Consider the following 26714-nt stretch of genomic DNA (forward strand, 5'->3'; position numbering starts at 1 on the left):
AAATATTTAGAAGAAAATAATTCCAAGACGTTCCAACCCTCTTTTGTCTGATGTTTGTTTACAATTTTTGATTATCAAAACTGAAATATTTAAAGCCGCTACGAATTTTTATTTGCAAACCAAATCGTTTTGTGGTTTTGATTTTTAGAAGCGCATTAAAGTTGACCTATTTCTAGATCAGTTCTTGGGTTCAGCTGCGATGGCGACTCACGATGATGAGACTAGCCTCAGAGAATGCGAAGATTATATACAGAGACACAGTATTCAACGAATTTTGAAAGATTGCATTGTGCAGCTTTGCATAAACAGACCCGAAACCCCTCTCAGCTTTTTGAAAGAATACTTTGAAAAGTTAGAAAAGGTGAGTCCAACACACCCCCTCCCTAGAAAGCATGCAAGTCGATATTATCATCTATGTTAGCTTGAAGCAAGTGCGAAAACATCCATTGAATTTAAGTAAATTGGGGGTAAATATTTGCACTAACTCAATGGCCCTTCATTGTATTTTTATAACCGAGCCATCAAACATATAATGCCGTTTGCAGAGAAAACAAATTCTTTTGGAATTCGGCCTGTAAGATTAGTTATAGTAAACTACTCCTCAGTACTTAGTACCGAATTCTTTTAATTTCCCGTCTGGCATTCACGTCATGCTTTCAAGGCACCCTACTCCTTCACTCGACCCTGACACACTTGTATACAGTGCATTGCATAACTCACATCCACTGCCCAAGACACTGACCCTTGAAAAACGACCATTGATGATGTTCACTTATACCGATGCTGCATATCACTACTGGTATCCGTGTGTATCAGTGCCATAACTTCAGGTAGACATAGGTGTAAATTTGCAAAGTGGATCCAGTTCGAAAAAATACTCATGGAATCTGCAGCACTGGAGAATGATTTAAATATGAAGCTCTGCGTGGTAAGTGGGAATAGTTGTGCACGGGTGTCTTGTTTAAACATTTGGGAATGTGAGGTGTTGACTATGTGCAGATTTTAAAACTTGTATAACCTGCAGTCCTAACAAGATATAATTTATTGAATCAAGAATGAGATTTTTCTGACTATTTCCTACTTTTTGGGAACCAGAAACATAATTGGCTTAGGCAGTCCCCTGGACCTCGCGCCATATTTTCAGACTTCTTCATTAAATGGCAGTCTTATCCCTGTAAAATATATTCTTATGAACTCAAAACAAGTCACTTTATGGTGTATTCAATCTGTGCCATTTTTTAACCACCTGGCCATTTAGGTTACCCAATGTCTTAAGAAATTACTGATCCAAAGCAGTGGATAATAACTAAAAAAATATTTATGCACATTCACTTTTTCCTGATGGAAATATTGACAGGTGCTTGAAATGATGAGCAACTGTTAGTGTTAAGTTGCTAACTACCCCTCATCATGCATAATTACAATATCAATTATATCAATAAACAAAAATTCTATATCATTTACAGTGGCCCCATGCCAGCAGGTACAATCTGCTCTGATTCTTTGCCTTAATGTTATTTTAGTCCATTGTTTCAGCTTCCAATTTACCTCTTGAAAAACATTTATTTCAAAGTCTGGCATTGGCCATCACTATTACAATATTTGACCGAATTGAAATATTTGAAGTAGACAATTTTATATAAAAGATTTACCAAGCAGTGTATAATTGTGGATTATAGGTTCCAGTTAGAATATTAGTGTAACACATTGACAGTCATTACAGCCTTTGTATTAGAAAATGTGATCATTCTAGACAAATGGAAAAATAACTTGACTACTTGCAGCCTAAATTGATGAATATATTGTTGAGCAGAATGGGCTATATTCAGATAAACCAAGCTTTGTTGAAAAGATTAAAAAAAAGACACTTCAAGTGACTTATAACTGTAGCCCTAATGTTAGATCAGTTTGCACCATAGACATGTGCCTACTTAAACTGAATGAGGTGCTCAGTTTAAGGTACGCAAAGGCTACGTTGTATACTGGTACTTGAATATATCAGGTAATATTGATTTGCCATGTTAACCAGTTGTTAATCGTTTTGGTTTGACGATATTGATGTGTATAGTGAATTACTATAGAACATTCATTGAAATACTAGTATCCAGAATTTTCAGCTTGAAGAAAACATAGACTTGTTTTCTGAATGTGTTTTTAACACTTTTTGATTGCTATTCAATGAAATATTTTCATCCTTGTTAAAATAATTTTTTCTGATTAATTTCCTGTTCTAATGTATCGTCAGTCATCAAACATCTAGAATTAAAACTCTGTGAAGCATATCGCCATATATCATGTAGACATCTTCAGGTGGGTTGTCTTAATCTTTATCAATATATATACACCACAAGCCCTTGTGATCTTGCATCAATGCACAGTTTGAACTATTTGTATATATGATTACATTGCCAATAGATGCTTAACTAACCGTGAAACATTATACCCTAATTGACAAACTTATTAAGCCCTAAGTGACATAATGGGTCAGATCAATATGTGTGTGCCTTGAGAGCTCGGATTAGCTGCTGGTTCAAATCATGCATATTCAGTAGGCTGCTGACGTAAATGATGATGGGCTGCTTAAGCAGAAGATATTACAGGGCAGTTCAATTTCAGCGCTTGTATTGATTTTCCTACTTAAACCTTGTGTGCTAATAGTTCTGTTCCCATGATAAATAGTTCACGGAGTAGCCAGAGCTTTTGACGAACAGGAGATAATCTTGGACACACGCCTTGTAGGTAGACTATCTGAAACACATGGAAAAGACAGCAAAATCCAGGAGCTGCAAGGGTAGATAATGTGGTAAATTGATACAGAAATGGGGAACAAGCTTAGAAAACACCAGTCTTTTACTGTCCAGAATGACTCGCAGGCAGTATCAGGGAAGGATGCTGCAGCAGCCAACAAGGAAAATGCTCCATTAGAGAATAAGGATGTGTCAAATGAGTGTGCTAAATCAAAGAAAAATCATGAAAAGACCAATGATAGCAGGAGTAAGTCTGACCTACATGGTGGCTCAGGCCACACGGGGCAAGAGGAACCACCAGGAGATAATTCTAACCAGAATGGGGTAGAAAATGATTCCAATCTTGTTGCACAGGGAAACCAAACAGGCTCTGCTGAAGAAAATAATGACAGTTTGAACCAGGTAGGGTTAGCATAAAAGATTTAGAGAGACGACAAGGATTGATCGCTATTGGGAATGTTTGATTCATAATATTGCATTTGACGAAAAGTTTAGATCACAGAAAAAACTAATAAAGACAGCTGTCGTTAAGGTTAGGCTTTATAATAAATTTAAATACTGATTCCAGTTTACGTAATTTTTTTACCACAAGATTCAAGCTGAGGTTTGATTGTTCATCAGTCATGTTGGATCATTGGTTTTCTTGCAACCACAGCTCCTTCACCTGCTCATACCTGCTTAGCAGGAGACAGGCTTTATTTACTGATTGAGGATTTGACCCAAGCATAAGGGGTTTGTTGATCTTGATCAAATATTGATGTGGTTACTATTGTCTCCTATTTCTACAGAAGGCTGTCATGATCTTAGAGGTATGTTTGATTTGTCTCGTATGGTTTTAATATTGAAGATGCTGAAAGGTGATGTTGTAAGGATGGGGAGGGGGGGGGGGGGATACAGAGATGACTAAGCACCAAGTAGGTTTTCTTTCAATGCATGAAGTGTTTCCTTTAAAAAACATTTTGAATTGAACTATGAGACAAATGGTGAAAAATATTTTATTTCACTTAGGCCAAGTAGCTTGTACACAGCAGTAAATAACATGGGTCAATTGCTGTTGGTATTTTCATCTTTTGATGTCATTTGAACTAGTAATAGTAAGGCAAATTTATGTAAACTGGTACGGATAGGATATGATGAAGACTAGTTCATCTATGATTGCAGGCTTGGTATATTGAATAGGTGGCTCGTGACTGAAATTCAAAGCACACAGCATGTTGAAAACTCCTCTGTTGTGGAAAGTGATGGGGTGATGTAATTAAGGACAAGAGAGTGATGGCAAAATTGAAGAAGTCCTTTGAGATTACTCACATAGGACCTGTTAATGAATGTGTAAATATGTTGTTAACAGAAAGCAGTAGCAGTATGATTGATGTTGATACTGCACTTACATATATTATGTTATTTACTATGAAAGCATATGAGATTTTTGTTTTTTCAAAATTTTCTTAACTTGGTGGTAAATAGCATGTGCTTTAACCCTAAAGTCATGTTAAAACAATGAAATTAAATACTGTGCTCAGAAAAAAATTGCAGTGCTTTATGAAATTAATGAATATAACTGTTCAATAAACTTAAGGCAAGTGAGAAAAAGAAGACTGTTTGATGCATGAAAGAATTTAAAATGAAGTGTCAGAAAAATATCAGTGATATAGGAAAAATCATGCATTTTCTTGCCATGATTCTGAATATGGTCCCAGTGATATACATTTGGAAACAAGCTAGTTTTGGTATGCTGCATGCCAACAGAGGATATTCTAGTAGTTGTTTATTCTCTGGTTTCACTGTCAACTGACTATTTTGGGAGGATAATCAGACATAGGTAGCTGTGCAGTGAAGGATCTAAGGTGTGAACACTTTGACAAACTGAAGATGATAGAATCACTACTTCGTTCATATTGTTATCTTGATGAAAACCAGCATTAAGGTGCATTTCCAGTTCAGTTGTGATGACGTAAGTTGGTGTGTAACCACCTGGCATTTGGTGGTTTGTGACTTTGAGCTGCAGGTTTGTGATTACGTTGACCAAATATAAGACTTGAACTGCTACTACATGGTGTGATCTTGTAATTAAAATTCTTGTTGTGAGCGTTGTATTATAAATGAACAATTTGGGCAGCTTTCAACTGGGTTTCTCACTTTTCACTCATTTAAGTTGTCAGTTCTTGTTCTCAAACTCGAACCATAGTCTACTATTTTTACTTCATATTAATATGAGATAATTTTAATGTCCTAAATCTCTGGCATTCACGAATAGTGCCGAAGGTGAAGATGAGGAGACTTGTGATTCTCGGTCTGTAACATGGTGCTCACAACATGTATTTTTACAGTTGTACCATGAAGTATTTATTTGGTGATCGCAAATCACAAATCTGAAGGTTAAAAGTCGCAAATGGCAATCTCATTTATAATGCCTGACTATGTCCTCTGCAGAGACTTGACTCTCACCCCATTTCCATAGATTTTTAGATCGCTCTATCCCTGTGGGGAGTCTCACTAGATTACTGTCAGCTTGGCCGGCTTAAGCGTCTATCCCGCCTACTAAAAGCTGTAAGGGGGTAATTAACTATGGTGCCCGCTCGGCTGACTGCAATTTAGCGTGAACCCCCAGCGAGTTAGGTCGATCTAAAACTTAATCTTTAGATCGATCTAAATCTCTGGGAAAGCACCCTCTGTTGCAGGAGTGATCGGTGATATAGCAGAAGTTTTATACATTTCATTGTGAGATTATTGTACACACATCTTCTGAAATAGAATATTCAGACTGAGTTAAGCTGAGTCAGCTGGACTGAAAACAGACTTTAAGATAGCTTGTACTTAATGTGTGAATGAACTTGGGAGTCCTTGGAGAAAATTGTCTTTTATATTGCCTCAGTGTACAAGATAATCTGGCTTCAGAGTTTGAATGATAATTGATTATCATGCTGAGGACCCTGTATATTTCTTAATTGTTAAGATACACAGAAAAGGTATTAAATCTTAATTGACACACTGGTGGCAGTTATGAAGATTGTTTACTTAATTTATGAATAAAATGAGGAAAATTTCAATTGCAGCACAACAGGTAACTGTCTTCAATCCGTCATTGATTTTGATCACAATGGTGTACTGTATTTCACAATGGTGTACTCATATTTGTTTTAGATGTTTGCTCGAAATAATGCTAATGTAGCCTCAGGGTACCACTTAAATTTTGCCTGGATTTTGGGTCAGATTACTGTTTTTTCATCTAATCTTTCCTCACTATTGCTGTCTAAAATGTCATGTATCTCTTAAACTTTTGATCTGTTTATTTAAACAAAATGCATATCAGTAACAGCTCTCTTGTAAAATTGCTAAATGAGATATTTAAGCCCGCCGCACACAGAACAATTTTTCGCCGGCCGATCGGTCATCCTGGATGAGATCAGCGTTCACACACGACAAGCTGTCGCAACAAAGCGCCGGCTGGTGTGGTGAAAGTGACGTAGTTATTATCTCGTCCGCGAGGTGGGCATTGTTTCAAAATGGCTGCAATTTCACGCTCGAAGAGAAAAAAGATAAAATAAAACAAAATTGACCATTCTGTGCTTGTCTAACTTGTAAAGAGTCACACAATAAACGGTAAGCAAAGAAGCAAAGATCTTGTTGGGTAAAGACATGGCTGCGTCGTCGTATTGAACAATGGTCATATAATAACCTGGTTAAGGAGCTCGGCGATGAAGATCCCAGTGGTTTCCATTCATATTTGCGGATGACCAAAGAGAGTTTCATGGATATTTTGAGCAAAGTTGAGGCCGATATCCGCAAAAATGACACGAATATGCGACATGTGGGCACGTGATATCAGATGGTGCAACCATTGGCTGAAGATAATGATCAGCGCGACAAATTGTCGTAGAAAAGCGCACACACTACGGTACAACGTTTAAAAATCAAACATGTTTGATTCTCTCCCGACTAGTTGAAAAGTTGTCGTGGAGCAGCGCAGACAGGCCGATATTTTGTCTTAAGCATGTCAAAAAATCGAAAAATCGTTCTGTGTGCGGCGGGCTTTATATATTAACCTTCTCATGAACAAGTGGCTGGGCTGCTTGCAGAGATAAATTGTAATGGTGATTACATTTCCTTATTGTTGCAACTGTATTTTACCTGTTGTGTTATAAGATTGATGTGGACATGATTAGTGATTTTTAGTTAATAACTCAGTAGAAAGCATTTAGCTTTCTTCTTTCATCTGTCAGACCATAATTATTATTCTATGGCAATGTCATTTCTGGTGAATCAGTTTTTGCTGTTTATATCTCTTTTTGTCCTTGAAAATGTCTATGTAAACATAGAAAGTTACACAAACATATCACTTTTTATCTCCCAACAATGTTTTTAATTGGTGTTTTTTTTCATATTCAAGTCTGTATGCCCCTGAGATTAGGAATTCAGCTCTGATTATGAAACCAATTATTGAGATACCATACATATAGCACTATATCCACCGTAATTAATGATCCTTTGAATATATTTGCTACGTTAAAATCTTTTTTAAAATGAAAATAATAACTGTATATGCAAATTATAACTGTATATGCCCATGAGATTAGGAATACAGCTCTGAATATGGGCGCATTCCCATAGATTTTAGATCGATCTATCCCCGTTGGGAGTCTCACTAGATTACTGTCAGATAATCCGGCTTAAATGTCCGTCCCGCCTACTACAAGCTGTAAGGGGGTAATTAACTTTCGTACCTGCTCGGCTGACAGCTATTTAGCGTGAACCCCCAGGGAGTTAGGTCGATCTAGTTGGATCGATCTAATCTCTGGGAATGGGGTCTATGAAACCAATTATTAAGACACCATACATATGGCACTAAATCCACCATAATTAATAATCCTTTGAATATATTGGCTACATTAAAATCTTATTTTATGAAAATTATAACTGTATTTGCGTAGAGAGAAAGCACTCAGAATTGGCTTCAGACGTAACCAGGTAAAATTAGGGCTAGAGGATCTTGCCCAAACCAAATGTTAGTTGAAAGATTTATGTGATAGAATATATATGCAGAGAGCCAAGGACCTGGTTTGCTCCATCATCATTATATTACAGCTTACAATAAGCAATAACTGCTAGGCTCCTTGGAAATGGGGTCTAATGGGATCAGAGAAGTGTATTTTTTTTTTCCAAAAAACGAGTGTTTTAAAATGGAAAAGCCTTTACCTTTTCATAATGTTTATCTTTTTTTTTCATTTGATCATTTTTTAAGAAGCAGATAAGTGGCACTGGCTTGGTGTAAGCTCCCAGAAAGAAATTGAAAATCATTTTTATGTAAACATATGACTATGTTTTATTCAATTACAGACTGACGGTGATGGGTTTATTCACTCTTCCCTCCCTAATATTCTATTGGTCTAAGTGCTGTGATATTTTTACTTTTCTTTCACAGAAATAGATATGGATACATTGCTTTATTTGACAAAATGAGATATTATTCTGCATTTTAGTCAATTTTTCACTCCCTGCAGTCTGTAAATTAGCTGCTTTGGGGGCATCCCATTTCCTGTGCTTTGGAACCAATCATTATGGCAGAATTAAAGTTTCCATCAAGTTGATTGCTTATCTTAGACCTATTTTCATTTACCCTTAGGCTTACGTTTAATGTCTACAAAATTTTGAAGATTTAAAGAAATTTTGTTCAGGTTGGTAAAAGCTGGAACAAATGGGGAGAGGTTGATCTCTATACAGAAGCTACCCCTGTGGGCAGAAAAAAAAAGATGTTTTTGCCCTGGTAGTGGCGTAATGGGTATTGAAAACGGAATCACAGAAATATGATCTTGAATAGTGGAAGGATTAATCTGTTCATTTAAATAATATAGCTGAAATTATCGATTTTTTGGAATATTTGATAGTGCCTGTGTATTTTGATTCCATCCTTTTACATATTTGAACAATGTATATTTCTACATCTAAGTTAAAGGAGTGTTTCTCTGAAAGCACAATTTTTGTTCCTTATGCTGTTTTAAATTTACATACAGAAGTTGACTTAATTGTAGGTGAAGTACTTTTTATTTGCATGCAGTATGCCACCTTTAGATGTATTTATTTGTTATTTTTAAATTTGTATTTTTTCGCCTATTCTAGGAGGAGTCTTTTAGGCAAACAAAATCAGCCACCCCACCCAGTGATGAGAGGGAAGATGAGGTGTCCCCACCACCCCCCTTAGTTACCCCCAGGAAACCAAACAGAAACAGAAGGGGTGCAGTTAGTGCAGAGCCTGTTACCGAAGAGGATTTAGGAAGCTTTGTTAAAACAGTAAGTCTGTATTCGATGTATTCATAACAAAAGATGATCCGCAGACTAACAGATCCATGGATCAAATATAGCCAACAAAATTGAAAGCTAACCACGTAATTTCTGCAGGTAAACTATTCAGGGTCCCTCAGGGGATCATGCAGCAAGCTTTCAAGTTGGTCGACCATATTTGATCTGCAAATCAAATGTGGTCCATTGATCAACTTACAAGTTTTGAATGCGCCTCATTGTGATCATATAGCTGCAGTTTATGTGTGTGGCCATAATGTCTGTCACATTGAAATGTGCAGTAAGAGATCCAATTATCACTCCTGGTTTTGTTCAAATGAAAATTTGGTCTTATTACAGATTGTTAGCTTTCACCATTGTCATGAAGACAATTTTGCTTTTGAGTAAATGCTAAACATTATTTCATTTTTCAGTTTTCAGAATTTTGATATTGCTGACACTTGTTTTTAAATTTATTAAAATCAGCATTATGTAGGAGTTAGTGCAGCACCGTTTCATTTTCTACCTGTTTTCTGATGTTGTTTATCAAGGTACTATATGTTTTCTATTCCTAAGCTTTTCCATAGAGTATCAGGTTCATTGTTATTGTTTACAAATTCCACTGGTTTCAGCTGATGGAGAGAACCATTTTCCCAGAATAAACTAGCCATTACTGGCATATGCATACATGCAAGTAAACAAAATTATGTATACTTGTGATAATTATATATTGGCAATCTTTGGAAGAAAGGTGGGTTCCCTTACCACAAGGAATGTACAGTGTGGTGGAATAAAATCCTCAGTGTGGTCTACAACATATCGCATTCAGATTGATACAGACATTGTCCTATCTTTCATCAAAACAGGAAATTTACTTCGCCTCATTCCCTTCTTAGAGGAACGATCACAATCTTGCTCACAGATATCATTGATGATATTGGAATGAGTGTTGACATCCTGAAGAAATTACATTAATCTAGATGTTTGATGTAGAAAGACCTCTGGTTGATTACATTGCTGTCAGCCATAAATGAAAAATGGCTACCTTAAAAACCCTCTGCCATAGTTGCTTTATGGTCTTGGTAAACAAGATGGGTTGGAAAAGTTCACAGAATTTATTGATGATATGGGAATGGGTGTAGCAGGCAGCATGTGGAAATCACATTAAATGTTTAATGTAGTAATTATGGTTGATTTTGCTGCTATCTTTTGTTAACAAAGAATCCCTTCCAGGAGAAAACCTTAATGATATTTAGATTGTCTTTAAAACAAGCCACAAAAGTTCAATCTGTAACAGGCATCAAAAGAAAGAATCCTGTGGCTTCCCTAAGAAAGTTGTATGTTAAACGTTTATGTATTCCCTGGACTTCTAAGAACATGGTCTAATTATCGTTCTTTTACAAAATGGATAGGGATTTTGTCCATTCTTGTGCATTTGATGCTTCGTTTTTCTACACAGTGTCTATATGAAAAATGTTCTCAGTTTACAAAGAAGTAGCAAAATTTAGTTGGTTTTAGATATCAAAAGTCTCATGTCTCCTGCAGCAGGCACTTTTTTGAAGACGACCATCTTTCTTAATTTAAGTGACTCTTTTTTTTTAAGAAGAAAAGCCGTGTTTGTGTTTTTGTATGTTTGTGTGTGTGTGTGTGTGAGAGAGAGAGAGAGAGAGAGAGAGAGAGAGAGAGTGAGCAGAGATGAGTAGCCTACCAAACATGCCAAGTTGAAGTATCATTTAGACTTTATTTATTTATTGGTTTGGCCTGACTTGAGTATCAGTAGCTTGAATGTGGTACTAGCCCATGAAAATCTTATGACTTGTAGTTGAACACCAAGTCATAGTATTGATTATTCTTCAGATAGTGGACAGCGTTGTCGGCATACATGGGAATAACAATAAGGAAGTAGATTGAGTATGTAAAATTTACCCTTGGAGTGATGCTAAAATCTTTGTGTAATGAGTATTTGTCAAAAGACTCCTTTCCTTTGTTACTGGTACAGATTGCAGTTCAACCATTCTATATATTTTGTCAGAAATTAGGCAGTCGTGTTTATAGGGTTTTGTATTTGCAAATTTCTGTATGGTGAAAGACAGTAAGAACACATATATATTCGAATTTCATGCAAATTTTTATTGATATTTTAGGGCAATTTATATTTGTCCATTTGCATTACCTTTGGATAATCTTAAGAAATCTTCATCAAGATATGTAAAACATCAGTAGTCCACACAGGATGTTGCAGAACAACCAAAAATTGGATGGTATTTTAATTTAGTGCAATCCATTGGATTAAAAAACCTTTGAGCATTATACTTTTTCGTCTGTTGACAAATTACAGTTCTGTGCTAATGTATCAGAGACGAGATTATCTCTAGTTTCAATACACACTCGTAATTTTGAACTTTCTGCGAATCTGCTTTATAAACAGCAAAATGTCAGGTCCTTTGAGCATAGGGCTTGTGTTTTACATAATGGCAAAAAGCAGGCTGGTTTTACACTTGATAAACCACCTTAGGTTCCATGTGTTTTTTAACAGCATATGCTGGTTTCAGATCCATTTTTGGTATTGGATCAACTTGCATCATTAGAAAACAAGTATATATTCTTTGTCTTTTGTTTAAAGATATAAGTAAATTTGTCTGGACAGACCTTTCATGTTCCATGGCTTTTTTGATATATTCATAAATCCCTGTTGAATTACTTGTTAGCAACAAAATCATGCAAGCCACATGAACTGTAGGAATACTGAGGCATTGATTTCTGATCTCTGTAGTATTCTGTGCACATAATAAACACGAACTAAGATGCCCAAAATTGGATTAGCATTATTTGGGTGTTGGAAGTTCAGTGTTGGGAATAATGTACATGTTATTTTGCTTGTTTAAGATTTTTTGATCACTCACTTGTTTCAGTTGACTCCATTAATGTCATGTTTTTCCCCTATAAGTGGACTTTTAAAACCAATTTTAGAGACATTTTTGAAATCCTTTACTCACTAAAGTAGTTTCATTCGTTTACTCGACATTTGGCTGATAGACTATTGTTTGATTATGCATAATGGGGTACCAAGAAATAATGTTTGTGTAATGTATTGTATATGCAAAAAAAAAAAAAAAAATTAAATTTTATCACTTTTGTTTAGGTTGTCCCCAAGGACTACAAAACAATGGCAGCTTTGTCCAAAGCAATTTCCAAGAATGTCCTGTTTTCTCATTTAGATGATAATGAGAGAAGGTATGTATACTCCTATTCACATTACATGTTACTTAAACAGGTATTCATTTTTTTAAAAGTATAACCAGTATCTAGGAAATTAAAGTGAAATGACATGCCTTTGTTAATTATCACCACCTGGCTGCATTGTAAAGGATTATCTCTCAGTAATTTTGTTCAGAAGGAGACCTCAGACACCAGCTTTAATGTTAAATCAATAAAATTGTCTAACTTATTTAACGTCGTGTTTCTGAAATTGAAACTGAAACTAGCAAGATTCTCCTCCTGAACATTTAAGCTGGGAATTTATTTTTCCTGCTTATATATATATATATATATATATATATATATATATATATATATATATATATATATATTATTTCATAACTTTTACATCAGCATGTACAGGCAACTTAAATTTATATGAATGAATTTTGAAAAATAATGAGAGCAATATGAACAACCACATCACGACTGAAATTTTAAAGTGATCAAAATGTTTTTTCTGCATTTTTTCTTGTGTAATTGAACAAAACGGAACAGAAAAGCTGACATTGTGAAAAATATCTTATATATGTTAACCTTTCAAGAGTTTTCAGCCATCTTAGGCATTAAACTGAAATGAATCATCTATGAATGGATTGTCCATGTAAAAAAATCAGGTTTTACAATTAATATAAAATCAATAATGTTGTATATTGGCTGAGTTATAGGGTGGTCTTCAGTGAACAGTAGGTAATTATCACAAAGCATAAACCTCTGTTGAAATAGTCTGACCAATTTTTATTTCAGATCATTAACTGTCATATTGTCCTTGCTTAGTGAATGTTATCTTTTGTCGAAATCTTTAAGCAAAATCTTTAAACGACATTGAGATGACCACGACTCTGCAGGACTGTCATATATAGAGTGATTAATTAATTTTTTGGCCTTTGGGTGATTATAATTTTTTGTCTGTCATGAATGTGAAAATTGTGATACAATTTACGGTCCATTTTAAATGAAAGACGGATCATATGAAGCTGGCTTTTGAAGAAAGGAGAATTATTTTCAATTGATTGGGCATTTGAGATGTCAAGTGACCAGAGATGAATTTATGAATTTTTCCCCAAACTGTGGCAGTTGTCCAACTTAATTTCACATGTACGATAAATGACATATGAGATTAAGTCCACTTTTCATAGATAGCAAATCATGCCCTAAGAATTCAAGATGATCTATCTATAAAAAGTGGCTGAATTCATTGGATGTTCAATTGGGTATATTTTCTTCACGATGCTGGACAAAGCCAGTATATTTTGTCTCATTACTTTTTGCCAGAACTAAATCCTCAAATATAAATCAATTGATAATAGCTGCAGAGACAGAAGTTATATTGTTTTTACTGCATAAAAGGAAATGATATAGTTTTATGTTTGCCAGCATGTACCTTGTTACTTACTGGCATCTAAAAACTGCAGGTTTTTAACCATGCCATTACCTTAATCACACATTAAAAGTGCTGACTGTTGTTTCAACCTTGTCATATCAGCAGTGTCTATAATAACCTGTTGGAGATTGAAATTGGGAATGCATGTTCGAAAAAAGACAATTCATTTGGAAGCTGTAGTTGGAAATTTTGACATTTTTGCCCAACAATGAGAATAATTCCCTAGTTGCTAGCGAACAACTCCTACATGCAGTATAGGTAATGTGTCATTTAGATAATGGACTCTCCTGTTGCAAGACAAAAAGCTCAGGGATTGTTCTTTATTTTTCTAGTACATTATGGCTCAAAACTGAAGAAAAACATAAATTGAAAATGCTTATAGTTATGACTAAATGAATAAATCAATGAGTGCATGACAGAGTAAACTGGATTATAGAATAATGTACTAGTAATAGACAAATAAATGCATAGATTTTCTTTAAACTTGGTAAATAATGAAATGAGTTAGTAGACAAATAGATAAATAGATGAAATAGTATATGTATAAAATAATAATAGATGAATAAGATGACATTTGATGGATAATTAAAGAAAAAAATGCTTGTGAAATGGATGATAGCATTCGTCTTAGGTCTTAGATGAATTGAAATAAAGATATCAAGATCATTAGTGGGAATCTAAAGGTGGACAGTAATGACCAAAGGAAGAACTGGCTTTGATTTAATTATCAATTTGATCCTGCCATGGGTCATGCCAAAGAAAGTTCAACGTCAACTTCATTAGAAAATGAATCCATTATGATAATGTCTTTCACACTCAAATTAAATTGATAGTGTGTTGCATGTTTTTCAAGTCTTCCAACAATGACAATAAAGAAAAAAGCACTGGCATTTCAAAACATTCCTTAAATGTAGGAAAATGACATGGTGATGGCATTGATCAGACAATTAACTTATTGATTTTGACTTCTTCATTGATTTAAAGAAAAAAAATTCTTTTATTTTTTCAGTGATATTTTTGATGCCATGTTTCCCGTGATCAGGCATTCTGGAGAAGTTATTATTCAGCAGGGTAAGTAAGGGCAAATTAACACTACTTCTCTGGCGTGTTATTTACTGAATGTTGGCACTATAGAGTGTAGTAAGAGAAATGCTCACAATTCACATATCCAATTCTCTGGCCATAGCATTAAGCTGTGGTCGTAGTGAACGTATTCTGCAATAGATAGCTAGTAATGTAATTCTCTAGAAGCTGAGACCTGTTATGATTTAGAATGACTGCTTTTTCATAATGTGTATGTAATATTTGTGTAACTTCAGTTCTTGGTATTAATTCATCTTTTTTTTATCTAGTCATATTTATAATGAATATGTTGTATACTTTTGTCGAAGAATTCTCAGATCTGTGAGAAAAGATCCTCCTTTTTTTAAAACGAGAGCACTGTATTGAAATATTGCCGAATATGATCCAGCCTGATGTAGACAAGTACTCTTCCAAATGACATTTAAACACTATTGTGTGTTCAGAACGTAATAGTAATACCACTGTGACCTCTGCTATTGTATAGTGTGATCTACTGAAACAATCAGGAAACGATATCGATTGAAATTTTTACCACAAAGTGTTTCATACACTGTTCACCAAAATTATTATCAGTTCCTAACATGCTAACTTCACACGTTCAAAAAAAAATAATGTAGGACAATAATAGGATTGTCTTGAAATTTCCCCGTTGGTTTCCTATGATAACAAACTTCAGATGGCCTTGTGTAAGGTGTCTGTGTGTGCCGTAATTGGATTGTGATTGATTTTGTAATTAACTTGAAAATTTTGCTCGTGTTAGGTGTTATGCATTGAAAGGTTATTCTATACAGAGCTTTCAGATGTTTTAGTATCTGAGTGGGTGATATGGTTTGGTGTGCCTGGTTTGTCATCAGTGATGTAGTACATAGGATGCATAGGTTACTGTAGTACACTGTACAAATAACTGTCCTTGAATGCAGTGGCAATTGTTATCAGCAGAATGCAAAAATAAATGAAGAAATAAAAAATGTTCCCCTTGACAATGCTTACCATTCTTTTGATGGTATGAGAACTTGTGAAGGAGAGAATACTGTAAAATATTACCTAGCTTCATTCTTTTCCCCATTTATAACCATACAAAAAATTCATAATAAAGGTGATTTAAATGTTGAAGAAAAAGTTTTTTTAAAAAAAAGCTTAATTTATCTTTTGGTCCATCCATAACAAGTTTGGTGATGAACCAGCTAATTGGCTAAAACAAAAAGTTTATCATGGGCCATTTTCATGGCATGAAAATATATTTTCATTGATCACAAAGTTTTATTGTGGAGCAAACAGTAATGTCAATACTTGTACACGGGTAAAGTGATGTAAACTTGTAAAACAAATGTGCTTACATGGTAACATTACCCATGGTATTGATAATGAGACACTCTCTCCATAGAGTTCCTATTCTAGGAATTACCACTTATATGCCAATCTCACTAATGGAAATATGTACACTAAATGGCAGCTAACGTGACAGATAAATCGGATGGTTCTATAGTTCAATGCTCTCTGTAGTGTAATTTTTGATGTTGAAGTGTCATGCAAGAACTTTTGTATATGTCTCCCTATGCAGACTGAAAGGGTTTTCAAAGGGACCTTCAGTTGATGGTTCAGTGGTTTTCAGATGATGGCAAGTCTAAAAGTTGTTACATTTACTTTTGCATTTCTGCTCATTGTCAGCAGATGGACCAGCAACTGCATCAGTTATTTGATGATAGATTTTTATATATATATAAAAAAAAGAATAACATGCAACTTTTGACAACTTTCAACATTTTGTCAGAGAGTAACCCATAATGACATATAATGACTCCAAATTTTGGGTCCAGAATGTTCCTCCACCTAGTCCACCCATGTATATGTGTCCACTTAATTGCTTTTCAAACAAGGTTGTTTGTTTCTTAAAATAATATAGAAGTCGTATGTTATAGCAAGCTGAACAGGGTGTCACCAACAGATATATATCTCCTGTATGACAACATTGTACAGTGGCCTATCATTGTAGTATGACCACAAGATGTTCTTAATCTAAAAGAATAGTAAAAAAAAAAATGGTGAGAAAAGATCAATATATCTCATCATGACATCTTCTTTGGTGATTTGTATGTAGGAGGAAATGACTTCAGTAAATGTCTGTGATAAATGAAGTCTATATGCTCATCTGTCTGGATTTTCTTATTTTTCAGGGGATGAAGGAGACAACTTCTATGTAATTGATCAAGGAGAAGTGGATGTAAGTGATACTTTTCTTACTGTTCATGCCACTTGGTTGTTTAATCATGTCATCAAATCTTCACCCTGAGATACCTCACTGGTGTTAAAGGGGGGAAAAGTTACCTTCGATTCAGAACCAAACGCATTTTTTTAAAACACAGTAATGTTAAGTGAGGGGTTTAATAGTAAAGAAAAAAAAGAAAGATGGACTGGAAATATGTTAAGTTGAACTGTAGATTGTGAATAAGATAAAAGAAGTATTGGATATCAGACTGCTCATTCCCACAAGATGTGTTCATGATCCAGAATTTATCTTCTTGTTCACCAGATAATATACCCAGGAGAATTTGGTGCTATTTCATTACTCCAACAGACATTTATGACTATAGATTTTTTTCCTCCCTTATTCTCCATGTACTTTTTAAGTTCAGAAATTGCACACACCAGAGGACATTGTGTGACATCTTATTAGTGTGTGTGTGTTGAGATTTGGATTTACTGTGGCTGTTTCACAATGTATTGTTATGGCTGATGCACTTGAAAAGAATCAATGCTTACCTCTGTTCCTCCTTGCCCTTTCTAGGAGGCAGTATGGTTGACCTTGGTATCATAGGGTCATGACCATATTTGAGAAGTTTTCAAATTAGATTTGCCTTTGAGGTCTATATATAGCTAATAACCAACAACCCACCATCAGTAGTTCATATCATTTCCAATTCTCTGGTCATTACCTTCCATATGAAAAATGTATGATGTGGATTTTGTGGTTGGAATGGAAAGTGAAGAATCAACTGAGACAGCCCAATGTCCTGCGCCTCAGCACACAGATAGTTTATCTCTGTTCAACCGGTATTCTGGCTGCCAACTTTCATAATTTGATAAAAAGTACCTCTCTGTTGCTGTTAAGTACATAGCCAGGCAAAGGAATACATCATTAAATATATTGCAAAACAGTTCTGGATGGTCACCTGGTAGATTGTGGTGTGGAACCCTGCTTGCAAGTCAACTTTTTTAATTGCGTACTGTGTGTTTGCCAGCTTTGCTGTCTAGGTATTGTGTCCTTTTGGTGGAGCACTGAACATTTTGTGCCTCTGTGTGCCTAGCTATTGACATCGGTACCAACACAGTACACTGGAATGTTTCATAGACTTAAATTCTCTCAGTGAGCAAAGAATGATCTGTGTGGCTTCCTTGTTTACAGAGGAAGCACTGGTTTATTTCCCCCAGAGAGCTGACTTTTTTGAGTGGTAGCCTAAGCTTATTTAACTTAATACTAGTTTTGGTTATAAAATATGTCTTTGGGGTATTTTGATTACCAATATGGGAGTAATTTTCCTTGAAATGAGCATATGTATTTTTCCAAGATTCTGATTATATATGAGAAGTAATGGGATCATGTGAAATTACCTAAAACAAGCTCGAGGTTGTTGACACTGTATGGCATACAAGAGTAAAAAAATTAATGAGAATTGGTGAGAGTTCCGGTTAACATTTTAGAGAAAAGGGTGAAATTCAATACTCTGGAAATATCATCTTAGAGAGCAATTTAAAGGTGACATCCAAAAATGTGGTGAATATGTGCTGTGTGCAATATACTGTGACTGTAAGAAAAAACAATCCACAAGAAAAAATATCCATGGCTAAATTCTGTCAGCTTTTATAAGTTGTTGCTGTAAATTTCTTAGTGTGTCATTCTTTCTGACCCCACTCTCCTATAAACCCTGCAGATTTTGTGCTGTGTTGAAATGTTGGGCTATTATGTATGATCCCCATGGGTCTAGCCCATTTTAAATTTAAAAATATTGAAATGAAATTAAATCCGCAAGGTTGATTTCTTGTTTGGGTCCAATTAATTAGATTGATTAATAGGTTGAGTTGGGTTAAAGTATTAAAGCAAAAATCTTTAGTAGCCTTCAGTTGATCTTCTAAGGCATGAATTTGCTCTTGCTTTTGCCATTTCAAAGTATGGAAACGCTAAAGAAATTTGCTATTACAGGAATAGTCTTCAATTCAAGAAATGAGACACTGGATTTCCTGGCCTTTCAAATAAGTTCGATATCCTATGGATCTAACTAAGAAGATTATGTCAAACAAGTGTCTGCAGCAGGATTAGATTCCACGTTTTCCATTTCATAAAATTCTTCTGCCAGTTGTCCAGGAAAAGGAGATATATCAATTCTTTGATATATTCCAATGTTATTGATTTTATAATATCTGTTTTTGTACCATGGATACCAGGTCATTCTTGAAGTCTAAAAGAAAGACATTTGCTTGAAATATTATGTTCAGGCTGGTTTTAAGATGATAGGAAGAAGGAGAAAGATTGCATGTGCCCAGTGAAAATTTTGTTTATTCAATTTGTACGCTACTGTTGGATTGGAGAATTTTTGGCCTTTCTGGCCTAAAAAGTTGGTGTTAATGTAACTGATTGTAAGGTGGGCTGTGTGCTCCTCATCACAAAGTATTTGATTGTTTTCCTGATGATGAACTCTCTGAGTGCATTTTGTAGTATTTGTTGTTTTATGTTAATTTTGGTTGAAATTGCGTAAAACATAAATACAACAATGCTTGGGCAGCACTAAAGTGTATATTCAGTCAGTTATATTTGGGCATTAGGCCAGTTTTTATATTTAATGGGCACTTGGCCTGATATGTGCAGTGGTGGTTGATTGTCACAGCACTAAGTTTTGAACTGCATTCTCATAGCAGTGGCAGGAGGTGTAGGATGAGTGACAGTGGAGCAGTTATAGACAATTGATTATCCCTCCCTCCCGACCCTCCCTTCAATCGTTTCAATGGGGGGAAAATTGTGAATTTTACAGATACTGTATTTTTTCAAGTCTTAATTTCTTAAAATAAGAGCAATCCTGTTGAGTGGTGGCAACAAAATTGAGAAGCAGACTACCTTATAGTTCTATTCTGTGCATTAAAAGCACCACAATTGATATACAAAAATATCATTTTTATGGTTTTAAAATCATGTATCTGAAAGTTTGATAATTTTTGCCCATTGAAAAGATTGAGTCATTACCGTATATTCTTCATAGTAAATGTAGTTTTTGAGAAATTATATCAGGTGTCGCCCTGGGATAGCCAGTTTTTATGTAGCATATAGCCATTACCTTTGTTTTATTTTATTTTTTGCACCCTTGGAATGCATGGTGACGTGCTAAGACAAGGAATTTTCATGGTACCATAATCCACAAAGGCAATTATTACCACACTGAGTAGTCCCACCAGTTCAATTAGCAATCATTCAATAACAGATGTGCAAGTCCACTGTGATTTTCTAGCCTTAAAATGCTTTCAAAGTTTTGGGTTACCAGGACCTGAGTCTTGGGTTACCAGGACCGCCTCAACCAAATGTGAAACTGGACAGTCAGAATACAAAGAATATTTCAGACGTATTAAAATATATGTGGATCTTTGTTTTGAAAGAATGAAAAAAAAAAAAAGATGTCTAAGTTGTTAAAATAATGTTATATGACCAGATATTTATTAGTAAATTAATGTTTCTGACCAATATTATGTTTTGATGAAAATGTCTAAATTGCACTTAATTTTGCCATGTCATCATTGCATTGCAAATAAAATGATATGAAATTAAAAGTTTATTTTAAATTAAGATCAAAACTTATTTCCATAACTATGCTTTTTTCCCCTACAATTTCAGATCTATGTGAATAATGAACATGTGACAAACATTGGTGAAGGGGGCAGTTTTGGCGAGCTGGCTCTTATTTATGGTACCCCCAGGGCAGCCACAGTCAAGGTAAATGACAGCACATACGTAGCTCTCAGGCTCTGTTGTACGAGTAGAGTACCTTTGATTTCTGCCATTGGTTCCATGTCTTCTGCAATTGGCTTACCTTAAGTAACTCGGGAGTATGTACAGTGGCGGTCTACTTATACTGCTCTTTTGACACAATACAAATTGATTTTTAACCACATACTATAGATTTGAATTTTTTAATCAGATTTGTATTTAGAAAAAAAAAGCATTGGGCAGGTTAAAAATCAGTACTCATTGCATGTAAAATCACTTAGTTTTTAAATGTGCGATACATATATATGCCAATTAAATGTAATATTTGTGGCAAAATGTGCTTTATAAAAATGTTTTCACATATTTAAAATGGTGTAAATTGTGCCCATGGATTGGATCTGTATGTTACTGTGACAGTTATTTGGATAACACAAGGATGTTCTTTGTTTAAGTTTTCTATATGTAGTGGCAACACATTTCATGTGTGTGTGTGTGTCCTACTTTTGTGAGAAAAGGAATATGACTACACAAAGGTTCTATTTTTCTGCAGTATGGATGTTTTATTATTTTATGTCTGTAGCTTTCAAGTACAAATGAAACAGTAGGACAGAAATGTTTTTCATTGTAATGCAGGTTTTTTTCCCATTAGTTTCAAATGAAAATGAATATTTCATGATTACAGGCAAAAACTGATGTGAAACTCTGGGGCATAGATAGGCAGACATACAGAAGAATTCTCATGGGCAGCACTATGCGTAAAAGAAAAATGTATGAAGAATTCCTTTCTAAGGTTTCCATACTAGGTGAGTATTCTTCACGTTTGATTTGATATTGAATGACAAAATGCATTGAATGTATATTTTTTTTTTTTAGAAACCTTATGAAAAGCAAATGCTTTGAAAGGGTATTAAGAAAAAGGGTTATAAAGGGTTCTTTTATATTTTGTCCTTTTTTGGGTTAAATGATGACAGATAATAGAAATTTAACACAAATGCAAAAAAAAGTTTATAAAATTTCCATTGTTCTCTGCCAAATGGTATTTTTTTTACTTGAAGGAAGGATATCATGAATATTTATGACAATTTTTCTTTCAGAAAACTTGGACAAGTGGGAGCGCCTCACGGTGGCAGATGCCCTAGAACTGTGTAATTTTGAAGATGGACAGGAGATTGTGAAACAGGGAGAACCAGGAGATGACTTTTACATCATCACAGAGGTCAGAATACGAGTTTGATTTGATTACAATTATATTTAAGCAGCATATCATGATTTCTTCTTCTTATTATTATTATAATTAGAGAGAGGGGATCTGGTTTTTTAATATAACAATAAAAAATAATGCCTTAATGATGATCTTGATTTCTTAATTATTTTTTCCTGCACACAGGGTACTGCCGCAGTACTTCAGAAAAGGACAGACAATGATGATCCAGTGGAGGTTGGGAGATTAGGACCATCAGATTACTTTGGTGAGTTTGAGATCTAAATATTCACAGAGATGGTGTAAAATGGTTAATCCTTATGCTAACTGATCAGACAGAAGAAAACTCTGGAGTCTGAAAATCGATAACAATTAAGGGAGGGAGATTTACTTATACAAAGACTGGAAAGTATTCCAGTTGATGTGGTAGAAGGAAATTCAGATTATGGAAATCACTGGCAGGAAAAGGAGAGCCGTAGAGAATGATCAGAATTTTCCAATTTTTATGTCCTCCATGCTAGCTAATGTTGTGGAAGGAAATTCAAACTTTAAAAAAAATCAATAAGAAATAAAGCAGAGAGGTTAAATATTACCAAGATGGCAATTTTTTCCCCATCAATGTTAGCTAATGTTGTAGAAGGACCTCCAGAGTTTGAAAATCAATAGCACTCGAGCAAAGCAGAAAGATTAGGTATGCTGTAGTGCCAAGTGAATTTAATTGCTCTTGCCAGTTCATCATTGTGGCTCCATACATATCGTCTTGGGAGGGGGCCCCGCTGGACCTTCCTGGTCTATAATATTCTCAGTACATACTGGGATATGTATTCATATACATCTTTGGGTTGCACGCTGCAGGTGTCATTTTTCTCTCTCAGTAGGCCCTCAATAACATTTTATTTGAAATTAAAACCCCTGTCTCTTAAATAGAAGCCAAGTCGGACATTGTAATTTGTCAGGCAGATCCTCTGTTGAATTATGGAGCATTTATAAAAATGCTCAAGTGAATTACTGTAACAGTAGATTGCATTTGCGAATTGATTTAATCATGAGCAGTGCGTTGCCGTGGTTATGCTAATATCAATGTTTTTTATTATCTCCATTATTGAAATTGCTCTTATCCTGTACTGCCCCCTGATTTCTGCAGTAGTTTGAGTAAGGATCCCAGTACTGCAGAAGTGATACTTCAAAGTTATCTTTCATAATATAAGAAGTTGAACTTGAAATCATCTTGGATGGTAAAACTGCCACATTTATTGATTGTTACCCTTTATTTTATTTTATTTATTTATTATTATTTTATTTGTTTATTTTTTGGTATCTTCCTTCCAGCCCTTTGTTATCTTGGTCGCTCCCCTGCATCTCCCCAAGGATTTCAAATGCAACTGAGAACTTATCATATTTTTTTTCACTTCCACCTTAGTTGTCCATTTTTTTCTTTCCTCTCTCTCTTTTTTTTTTTTTTTTTTTCTCTTATTACTGAGCACTGTGATTGTTATAGAATTGCCTATTCAACCCTTTTACTGAGATTATCATTCATTGTCTGGGGTTGCTTACTTTCCACTATACTAAAGTAATTGCTCTCACCATAGGTCATTATTGGGCTGTCAGTGTTTCTACAGAAGCATTTCAACCACAAAAATGCTAAAGTACATCTTTTTCCCTGCAGGTGAGATTGCTCTCATCTTGGACAGGCCAAGGGCTGCCACCGTGATAGCGCGAGGACCTTTACAGTGCGTCAAGCTGGACAGGCAAAGATTCGAGCGACTGTTAGGCCCATGTGCTGATATCCTCAAAAGGAATATTGCACAGTACAATAGTTATGTATCACTCTCAGTGTAAACTGGACAGGGACGGATATGAATGTGGAGTTGCTTGGAAATTATTATGGTTTTTATCAGTAATATTTGCATGGAGAAAAGACGACTTTGTTCTGAATTAAGAAGGCAAATGCTAGTAGAAACTTGATTCAGTAAAATTTTGAGAATTTAAAGTTGACTTGAATGTCAAAACAGCACCAGTTTCCTTTGAAAATTGATATCCCTCAATTTTAGAATCTTTTTTTTTTTTTTTTTTTTTTTTTTTTTTTTTGGCAGACTGTTGTCTGATGAAATTGTGCCTTAATTTACCATTTAGCTTCCTTTCTGTTTTGATGGTTAACCTTAAAATTGCTTGTGAACTTTAAACTCTCAGAGGATTTACTGCAATTAGGGACTTCTTGAGTGATTTGTGCTACTCTGAATTCAGGTGGTCAGAGGTTCTCAGAGAAGAAATGGAATCATGTCTTAAACTTTATTTCATAAGGATTGAACGAGTGCACATGTCATTTTATCTTTGGGTCAATTTCATATCAGCTTTAGTCTGAACTTTTGCAAAGATTAGATTTATACTTAGCACCTGGTTTAAATCCGGGTTACCTTCATCATATATCTAATTTTAAATCGGACTTTAACTGATATGGATTCTTGACTTAATCCAAATATATATGAATTGGCCCTTAATGTTATGTTGTAATTTATTAGTGACAGTGTTAATTTTTTTTCTGCTGTTTGCGTTTGTTGTTGCTTCTCCCAGTTGTGGGACACGCAGCACAATTTGTGTTGGTAGAAATCCATTCATAATTGAATGTTATAATGCCAAAGAAGCAGTGGGTATTGACCTAAGACTTGATGTAATCATACCTTGGCATGTGCTTGAATGCATTCTTTTTGTCAAATAATAAAATCCAAATAATAGTAATAACAAAATTGGCCAAAATAATCATGAATCAGAGAATAAATGAAACAATTTCCATTTGCTTTTGCCAAAGTAAATTAATTTTTAGTTATTGATGTAAAGTTCACATTGCACATGTGAGCCAAATATACCTAGGAAATTCCTGTATTAGAATTGTGGCTGCAGTCAAGATATTGATCGCAGGTCAATTAAATGTGAGAATATTCATAGCACTTGATGGGTCTGGGAGAAAATCCTTTAACAGTAAACCAGTTACTATATAGACACTGATTTGGTATTGAGGAAAGGCTGCTGAAGGGAACAGCAAATCCCTGTCAGTTTCTTTTTCAAATGATTAAATGTTTCATCAAAACAGCTGAACAGTCATGATTTGAAGCCTTATTGGCTTAATAATGGTACTTGAAAATGAACTGATTGCCTTGACAAGGGGCAATGTAATTAATAAAAGCAAGTGTAGTGTTCTTCAGGAGTGCTCACCAAACAGAATTAGATGTTACTCCTGCATTACAGCACTGGCTGGTAGTGTTAATTTATTAGCTGCCCAAAGCAGGGTGAAGATCCTGGCAGTTTATATGCTCAGTGATTTTTTCCCATAATATGAGACATCAAATTGAACCAATTTAGGCTGGTTAGAGCAGCAAGTAAAAAGATTCTCATGCCTCAGTGCATTCATTAACAGTTAGGAAAGACGTAATGGTATTTTTCATGAAAGGTCTTTTAAAGGCTGTCCTAAGAAAGAAAAAATAAAAACACTGCTGACCATGTATTAGTAGAAATGGTGACTCACTTGAACTTTGTAATTGCTCACTATGTATGTTTGTATAACAGTTTGTAAATGTATTTTTCATTGTACGTTAGCTACCAACAATACAGAAATAAATATATGACTTCATTTGTTGTTGTAATATGTTTGTCAAACCATTCTGATATAATTATGAAAAATAAGGAAAGTCCCAAAATAACTAAAATTTTATGTCCTTGTCTTTGTCAGTGTCATCGTTCATGTAGTAATAATTTGGAATATATATTCCAATTAAGGCTACTGTCTTTGCATTAATATTGTTTAATGCATCAAGGCCAATATTTTTAAAATATCTAAAGAGTCCACATGCCATGGTAGCTATGAGTTACAACAATCATCTATTATTAAAGTAAACAAACAAAGGGCATTTTCACTGGAAAGCTCATGCAAAAAAGGGGAAAGCTTTTGTTTTGGTCTCCTTGGTTGTCTGCGCCTCCCACACCATTCATCTCGATCTTCATCCCTTTGATCTCACCATATCTTTCTGTTCCACCATTTTCTTTCTTCTTACGCCAGTGGTCAAACATTGTCATTCTCTTTCTCCCTGTGCCTCTTTCACCATTAAACCTGCCTTCAGTGACATCCCTATGCAGTCCATAATGCCTCACAAAGTGACCAATCCATTTCTCAACGATGCCAAATTTTCAAAACGCATGGCAATGCATTAATGTCTGGCAACAATCCTTCTTGCAGAGCACTTAAGATAATGACTACAAATGATTCAACCTTAAATGATGTATATTTGTTCAAAAATGATGAAATTTACCTTTCAAAATTTAATGACCTGACAGGTTTTCCCTGTAGATGAAAGCATTATAAGTCCTGAAATCGAGGCCCTTTGCTTTCATCACAGGAAAAAGTCACACTTGGATTGGACTGAATAAGGTGCTATTTAGAAGATTTATGCAGCTTTAACTGTACTCAAGCAGGTCTGCACTCAGCCAGGTTCATTCACATCAGCAGATTCTGATTTTTGTGCTCATGCTCAAAATTGTGAAGATCCTGCCATTTTGAATTCTTTGATGTAATTTTCTCTGTGTTCGAACATGGCACAAAGGTCTAGCAATGTTGGGAAGTGGAAGCAAGAAGCCTTTGTAATGATCCCATATTGAGATTCCTGTCACATTCTGGCAAGGTCCATTCATCATAATGTGCAGAAGTCGACTGGAAAAATGTTTTAAGGTCAGCTAATGCATTTTTTTTTAAATCTTTTTGTGTGTGTGTTTAGGAGGAGGACATAAGCATAAAATTGAATATTACCTTGT

At 34.9% G+C, this 26714-nt stretch overlaps 1 protein-coding gene across 2 annotated transcripts; it reads left to right on the forward strand.

Moving 5' to 3' along the window:
- The first annotated feature begins 51 nt into the window (after positions 1-51).
- LOC106174973 (cAMP-dependent protein kinase regulatory subunit) lies at positions 52-25539 on the forward strand. Of its 2 annotated transcripts, none has more exons than XM_087005407.1 (10): positions 52-361; positions 8862-9032; positions 12163-12254; positions 14672-14733; positions 16920-16966; positions 20621-20719; positions 21396-21516; positions 21808-21929; positions 22101-22182; positions 23581-25539. In XM_087005407.1, exons 1-10 carry the CDS (start codon positions 200-202, stop codon positions 23751-23753), a joined length of 1131 nt encoding a protein of 376 aa, XP_086861533.1. In that variant the 5' UTR covers positions 52-199; the 3' UTR covers positions 23754-25539. The 2 variants fall into 2 exon arrangements, with proteins under 2 accessions (XP_086861533.1, XP_013412215.1); XM_013556761.2 differs by lacking the exon at positions 52-361 and adding an exon at positions 2601-3149.
- Positions 25540-26714: the final 1175 nt, after the last annotated feature.

The sequence above is a fragment of the Lingula anatina genome, chromosome 2, assembly GCF_051362555.1.
Source record: "Lingula anatina isolate TDL-2025a chromosome 2, LinAna3.0, whole genome shotgun sequence".
Lineage (NCBI taxonomy): Eukaryota > Metazoa > Brachiopoda > Lingulata > Lingulida > Lingulidae > Lingula > Lingula anatina.

Coding starts and splice junctions, on each gene's coding strand:
- LOC106174973 (XM_013556761.2), top strand. CDS start 2,820: ATGGGGAACAAGCTTAGAAAACACCAGTCTTTTACTGTCCAGAATGAC. Junction 21,517..21,807: donor TTCTAAGGTTTCCATACTAG/GTGAGTATTCTT, acceptor TTTTTCTTTCAG/AAAACTTGGACAAGTGGGAG. Junction 22,183..23,580: donor AGGACCATCAGATTACTTTG/GTGAGTTTGAGA, acceptor TTTTCCCTGCAG/GTGAGATTGCTCTCATCTTG.